At 33.9% G+C, this 8,066-nt stretch overlaps 1 protein-coding gene across 1 annotated transcript; it reads left to right on the top strand.

Annotated features, from left to right (window-relative positions):
• The first annotated feature begins 3,451 nt into the window (after positions 1–3,451).
• On the top strand, positions 3,452–7,010 carry il12bb (interleukin 12B, b). Its single transcript, XM_056731638.1, has 9 exons — positions 3,452–3,467; positions 4,054–4,135; positions 4,384–4,650; positions 4,792–4,897; positions 5,303–5,475; positions 6,146–6,306; positions 6,521–6,639; positions 6,729–6,762; positions 6,881–7,010. The coding sequence occupies exons 2-8, from the start codon at positions 4,054–4,056 to the stop codon at positions 6,757–6,759; spliced, it is 939 nt and encodes a 312-aa protein (XP_056587616.1). The 5' UTR covers positions 3,452–3,467; the 3' UTR covers positions 6,760–6,762; positions 6,881–7,010.
• Positions 7,011–8,066: the final 1,056 nt, after the last annotated feature.

The raw sequence follows: 8,066 nt of genomic DNA, 5'->3' as shown, positions 1-8,066 counted from the left end.
AATATCACTCTTAATTGAACAGTTGCTTTAAGTTAAACTTCATAAGTTTACATAAGTGTGTCTTGTTATTCCTAATATGTTGGATATTTAGTCCATCTTTAAAGGTGGGGTAACAAGCTATTTCATGCATTTCTTTATGCTTTTTTCACACTATTAAATGTGCTGGCTTTTCAAGCTTAAATGGATACTTTACTAGCAAATCAAAATGTACCCATGTTTTAATCGCCCTCAAGGCATCCTAACTGAATATGTGTTTCTACTTGATGAATAATGCAGATGGAGTTATAATACCACACATTTTTTTACTTTCAAGCAAAGTTTTCCATTGAATGGGTGTTGACTTTTTGAAGCTCCAAAAAGTGCATCCATCAATCACAGAACTACTCAACATGGCTCTGTGGTCTTAACAAAGGTCTTCTGCAGCGAATCGATTCGTTTGTTTTAGAGAACTGTCCATATTGACAGCGCTATTAACACTGATGTCTAGAATCAAGAGATGACGGAAGCTAGACATCAACATTAATAGCGCTGTCAATATGGGTATTTCTCTTAAAGAAACGCATCAATTCGACCTTTGTTGAGACCACGAAGCCATGGTTGAGGAACACATGGGGAAAATGTTATTTGCTAGTAATGTATCCCTTGAACAAGATCAACTTGTCAAAAAACGTGTTGAACGTATGATGTAGTATTTCTGTGCCCGGTTCACTCCGCCAGGGTTCGTACAGGTTTCGGAAAGTTTTTTTTCGAACAGGGATTCCCGTTTCCCAGCAAGGGTTCTAAGTCCCTTATTGGACAATTCTCCCGGAAAATCATGCCCATGCGTCATCCAGCGTGCTGAAGAGCACACCCACATGTGACGGTGAGAGAAAGAGCACAACAACGCGTCAACCTGCCAGCATGTGAAAGAACACGCCCATCAATGCCACTTAACTCAGCTGACCGAAGTGATGAATGTTTTATAAACAGTTGATTTTTACGCTGGATTTGGAGCTTGTAGATGGCGTTGTCCCAATGCTAAAAGATGCCAGACATGAACCACAGTTAGTCAAACTGAGTCATATATCTGTGTTTCGTTGGCAATCGCGTACGTGCATAATGTAAACGATACGAATGGATAATGCGAAATGCGTTGTGTGCTTGAGCTGTAGTTCCACCACCCCACGCGCCTACACCAGCTCGTATTTTTCAGAAAATAATCTTACAGCTGTATCTCTCTTATATATTTGATCAAACTAAATACTCTTCGAAGATATGCATTACTAGGTACTCAAGAATAGTATGAGATTGGGGGAAATTGTGTGTAACCTCATCTTAAAATCACATAATAGAGGAACTTCAAACTGTACACGGTTGAGGATGCTGGTAATGTGTAAAATATATTAGCTGATGGTTTGTTGTAAGGATGACGGTGTTTATTGTGGACAGATTTATGATGGGGAAATAGCAGATCCATTTCCTCCTCATTATCCACTGCATGAGCGTTATTGATTCACAGGGTTGTGATTGAAGCCTGGAGCACTGGGACCTATCTTGAGCTGGAATCTCTCAATTGGGAATTATCTGTGTTATTAAGAAGAAGAAATGATTTAAGCACTTGACAGTAACACAATAATATTACATCATATAGTCTAATCTCTAGTCATTTTAATAAAACATTTGTGTCCATGTGGCAAAGTGGCTGGATTTGCACCACAATAATACTTCATCATCCTGATCATAAATTCGATTGGTTGGATAACTGTGGTCTCTTTAGCTATCTGTTGGTTACTTTCAGATCAATTTCCCCTTTTTTTATCAGATTCGCACCTTACATCTTTTGTACACATTTTCATGTTTTCATTGTTGTTTTGTCAAGTTAGCGAGTCACAAAAAAATTCCATTGATTCTGTCAGTGGGTGAGAGGTTGCGGTCGAGTGTGTGAATAACCTTGACAAAGGTGAACACATTCTCCTCTGGTCACATCTGAAACGTGATTATGAATGGTTAACCTCTGTAAAAGTACACTGTGGTGTAGTACCTTAAAATGTTTTATACGTATTTTGACATGCTCCGCGTTAAGTAGTTTTGCTCTCTTCATTCCCGATAACGTGTTCGCTTATTTGAGGATTTCTTTTGAAAACAAATCGTAATTATACACAAAACAATGACTTAGTAGAGTGTTGTGTTGTTAGACTTTATTTAGGCAAATTCATAAATTTACCTGCTACTTTTATCCAAAGCTAGTATACTAAAAGTCGGTGCCACTGCGATTTTGGCCACAATTTTCGCTCTCTTAACCCAAAAAGGTCCATAATCCGTGGCCCAGACCTGTAGCCTTTGATCGATAGTTTGACATGTTTGCTGACAGCCGTCTGCACGTTATCCATTACAATGAAAATGTTCCTCTGGTAAAATTCTTCCATTATCCACAATTTTGAGACTCAGTGTTTCAGCGTGGCTTTCATACAACCTATGACGTAAAACTCTGACATATATAATAGAGATGCTACAGAGTGTTACTTTTAGAGAATAAAATGTACAGAAACGAATGGAAAACAACAAGATTGTTTTTGTTAACAATGGCTGATAAACGATTCATTCATTTTCTTATGAAGAGTATATAGTTTGGTTTCTAAGCTTTTTGATATTCAGTAGACGGGGAAAGTTCACCCAAAAATTAAAATTCTTTCATGACATTACTCAACTTCAAGCCTTTATACATTTCTTTGTTTTGTTTAACACAAAGTAAGATATTTAGAAGAATGTTATCAACTGAGATTTCTGGGGCACCATTGACTACCATTAAAATAGTAGTCGAGGTCGCCCCAGAATTATTTGTTTCCTACATTCTTTAATATTTTTATATTTAATATTCTTAAAATATTTCCTTTTGTGTTGTTCAACAGAACAAAACAATGACACAATAATTATTTCTACTATGGTTGTCAATAGCACCCCAGAAATCTCAGTTGCTAACATTCTTTCAAATGTATTTCTTTGTGTTCAACTAAACACAGATTTGGAATTTTCATTTAGTGAACTAACCCTTTAAGTTTTACTTCTATGTGCCCTTTGTATTTGATAACTTATCACACATATATTTAAGAGGGAATTAACTTACAAAAAACAAAAGTGAAAACATACATAACTACAGCAGTAAAACATGAGTCATCAAAAAAATCTACCACAGTATTTTTGTCGTGACTTATGAAAATAATATATTTGTGAGAGATGACCTGCATGAGGTATTTTAATCTTATATGATTTCTCATCCACTTAACGCCCCCAACACGTAACAAGCCCTATCAGCCCATGAAAATCCAAAACTGGTTGTATCACATTGGTTTCCCTCTGCTTTTGTGTGAAGATTGAACTTCTGCTTGCTTGGAAATTCACACTTCTGTATTACATACATGTATAAATAAAGCGCAGGTTCAAAACATCTTCAGTGTAAGGGAAGAAAGTCACAGCTCAGAGTTCTCAAGGTAAGTCAAGTAACAGGTGTCATTCACATCTGGACTAATTATATTTTACTTATTTTAATGGAATTAAATGAATATTCTCTTTATTATTTGTGCTTTTAATATTTCTCTTTTTGAGCAGGCTAACATTAAAAAGACATTTGATTACATAAGAATATAAAAATAAAATTGGGTTGTCAAACGAATAATCGAATCGATTATATATGACACATTATATATGTCTGTGTACTGTGCATATTAATTTTGTATTTATAAAAATGTACACATACATGTATACGTATTTAGGAAATATTTATATGTATTTATTCATATTTACCCATAATTTGAATTATGTGTAAATGTTTATACATTTTTACATTTTATATTTTTCTTACATATATGCATGCATGTGTATTGTTTTATGAATACAAAATTAATATGCACAAGCATACAAAAACATTTATTCTGAATGCGATTAATCGCGATTAATTATATGACAGCCCTAATAAAAAACATTTTTAATGAACCATCATAAACTAATAATGTATACTTACTATGTACAGAACATTTAAAAAATCATCTTCAATTTTTTATTTGTGTATTTCTTCAGATGAACAAGATTATCTTTCTCATTCTTCAATCTGTCCTTCAATTTGCAAGCAGCACATCACTGAGAGTCATCAAGCCAAATGGTGAGTACTGTTTAATTAACTTTCTCTTGTAACAATTGAAAGCTGGTCGCATCCGTAGCTTAATCTTCAAATAATGAGTACAAAACTAAACACACAAATTGCAATTGGTGAAGCTTGACAGGACAGCAAAAGAAAAGCAACTTGGGCATACCAGACTTTTCATCGCATTAGAATGTAACTGGTTATTAAAGAGAGACTATGTGACATGTGTGCCTGTCGATTGATGGCTCTGTCCTGTGATACTGTAGTTCTGGCTCTGGAGGTGAAGGATCTGTCCAGCTCTCAGGTTTCGCTGCATTGTGGAGAGCAGGACGAGCTGGAGGACATTCACTGGGAGAGGAATGGAGAAAGCATTCCCGAGAGAGGAAATCACATCACTGTTACCATAGATGGGCTACGTGGAGGAAACTTCACGTGCCACAAACCAAACGGGGAGCTCCTGAATTACACGCTCCTGCTGGTCCATCCAGTCCAGTTTCCCAGAGGTGGAATTCTTACACAGTCAGATGATCGAGGTACACATGATGAAATGATGAAAAAGTACAATGAATTTTAAAATGTAAAGAAAAAGAAAGAGTTTGTGTAACATGCTCAGCTTTTTATTTCTCTAACTTTGATGCTTGGATTTAATAACTCAACATTTTATTTCTGACTAGAATTTGTAACTTGTATTGCAAAGAACTACAGCGGACATTTTCATTGCTTTTGGAAATGGCACCGGGAACGCTCCGAAAGAGCCGTTGTGTATTTTTCAGCAATCCGGTAAAGATTATTAATGATTGTTCTCATTTTGGATTTGTCAATTAAAGTGATAGTCCACCCAAAAATGAAAATCCTGTCATCATTCACTCACCCTTCAAACCTTTATGACTTTCTTTCTGCCTCAGAACAAAAAAGAAGGTATTTTCAAGAAAGTTGGTAGTCGAATTGCACCGGCCCCCCTTCACTTCTATCTAATGGACACAAAACCAATGCAAGTGAATGGGGACCATTCTTCAAAATATCTTCTTTTTGGTTCTGCCGTTGAAAGAAAGTCATACAGGTTTGAAATGACAAGAGGGTTAGAAAATGATGCAAAGATTTTTTTATTTTGGGTGAAGGATCACTTTAAATACCAAAATTACATTTTATAAGCTTGTTTTAACATAAACTTTTGGCTTTATGCAGAAACTCCATTGTACTGAACTGCACTGTGGATGCTGATATCTCTGGGGTGACTTGCATTGACATGGATTACTGTCCATACTCGGAGGAGTCCAGGAGCATCAGTCTCACCCTGCTGGTCAGAAATCTATACAGATTAGAGGAGCATCACAGGAGTTTTCTCATCACAGATATTGGTAAGGGCTCGTGGCGCCACCTGCTGGTCAACACCGCCACTACAGGCTACACACCACAGTCTATCCTATAACAACAAACGTTTAAGTTTGTAAAGTTTTAAATAGTGTATTGTCAAAAGTATTTGTTGGTGTGTTAATTGAAGTCAAATAAAATATCATGCTAAATAGTATTAAAAAACCCAAACAAAATAAACCATTACATTTTGAAGTACTTAAATGCTTTTCTTCATACCAAACATTATTTTAAACTACATTATATAAGCTCTATTGTATCTTTATTATACTTTATTAAATAAAGAATGTCATTTTACAAACAAGAAGATATACCCAGGGCTTATTATATAAATATACAGATACCTTAAATGCAATACAATTAGTTTTGGATAAATCTTGGAACTGTCCAAACTTTTGACTTCTTTTCAAAAAGTAAATTATTTTACCACATAAAAACGTATTTTTTGTGAAATATTTTGATTTAAAAGTGTTCTTGCACCGCTTTGTAATTTTCTCATAATGTGATGATGCAACAATATACTGTATGTATGGTTCATAATATTGTTTAGTCAACACTGCTCGCTGGCATTGTTTGAATAAGCAATTCAATAAAAACAGTGATATAAACTAGTATGATTTGAACATTGATAACTCTATTCTAATCTCAAATTTACAGTTCAACCAGATAAAGTGACTTTCAACAAGATTAAAGATGATGTGTTTGAGTGGCATCCCCCCGAGACGTGGAGTTTCCCCTGCAGTTTTTTCCCTCTCTCCTATGAGGTGAAAGTGATTCCTCACAACCACAGTTGTAACTTCAATGGAAACCGTGTTGACGTAAGACACATTACACACTTTACTTTACATTTTTTGTTTTGAATGTGATTTGCTACAATTTAAGAATGAAATTTTACATTTAACTTCTTTGGATTATTCAAGCATAAAACATGTAAAAGAAAATTAAATGCTCCCTTTTTATATTTATTGCAAAACGTAGGCTAAAATAAATATACAGTAGTTAAAAAATATGTTGATCTCTGAAAATCCATAGCAACATGAAACCAATGAGACACATTACACGGTGAACACGAGGAAGTCATATATATTTTGCGTCCGGGCTCAGGATCTGTTTACTAAAAGGGCCTGGAGTGACTGGAGTCATCTCCATCAGTGAGTAACATTAATAAATCAATAAACTTGATAAAATATTGTATAGAAATAAGGAGCATTGCTTTCATAATGGTTCTTTTGTGTAACAGGAAAAAACACAGGCACCGCTTAGATCAATAAAGAGTGAGTCATTTACGGTGATTTAATGACCATATTGACTTTTTATAAAGATTTAATACAGAATTGTATTATATTGTTCAGGGTTTTTCATCATTGTCTTTTCTTTGTTTGATGAATGCAGGTGTGCTCAGGGGAACACACGTCTGATGGATACCGCTTGCATTTGTTTTCAATTTCATACAGTTATGTTATTTATATTTTTGTAATAATATTATTATTTTCCACTATTACATTTGTGTAATCATTTTCTGGATCAATAAAAATATTTAGTGTGGCTTTGGTCTTGAAAGTTTTTTGTGCCATACAGTTTTCAATGTGTTGAGGTTTGTTGAATGCTTTTAGGGTCACTATTGAAAACTGTATTCGTTAGGCTAATATATAGAGTATATATATATGGGTCAATGACAAATAAGTAAATGTCAGGTGGTGCGACCATGTATTAATTTAAAATAATATACATGTAATGTATTTAGCACTGAGTATTTTTCCCCTCATATATAAGAAATTTAACATAAAATCATGCCAAAATATTTTTTTAAGAATTTTATTGAGAAAATTAACATTTATTTCTCAGTTTTGTTCTCTGTTTGTATGTTCGGACGGTCGCACCACCTGACATTTTTGGTCTTTCAAACACCAAAACTCAAAAAATCTATTGAATTTCAATAAAATGAAAAGGGTTTCTTATAAAGGACATATTGTAGATCCATTTGATATATGACATGTATTTATTCAAATTCTTTTTAGGAAAATAATGAATTTGGACACAAAACACGTCATTGACCCATATAATATAATATAAAAAGGCATAAAATACAATATATAAGATAAAATGTGTGATTTCACAATTTACCCAGTCTTTTCTGTTTCAGCATGTTGCATCTACTGCACATATGCTTCATACAAACAATTTGGTAACACTTAAATATAAAGTATATACAGTTATTAAAGGGTGAAATGCGTTATAAATCTTCATAATGTGTGTTGTAATGCACTATATGTAGTTATAAAGAATTATAACCAATTTAAGATGTGTAGTGTAACATTAAATTGCGAAGTGTTATAATGTATTAACTGTTATAACAGTTATTTATAAACATTAAAATGCTTTAAAACTATAATGCATTATACATACATGTTTCAAGGAAAGTGTTACCAACAATTTTATTAACAACAATAATAAATATATCATTATTACATCCTTGATATTACTTGTGATTTATGCTGTGGTGGTGTATGCATAATCCCTTCATAGATGTCTAACATAAAGATATAAATAAAAACAGATTTGTATTGATCCACAGACA

This window comes from Triplophysa dalaica, chromosome 19, assembly GCF_015846415.1.
Source record: "Triplophysa dalaica isolate WHDGS20190420 chromosome 19, ASM1584641v1, whole genome shotgun sequence".
Taxonomy (NCBI): domain Eukaryota; kingdom Metazoa; phylum Chordata; class Actinopteri; order Cypriniformes; family Nemacheilidae; genus Triplophysa; species Triplophysa dalaica.
The sequence above is the reverse complement of the archived record's forward strand: the minus strand, read 5'-3'. Positions and strand labels throughout refer to the sequence as shown.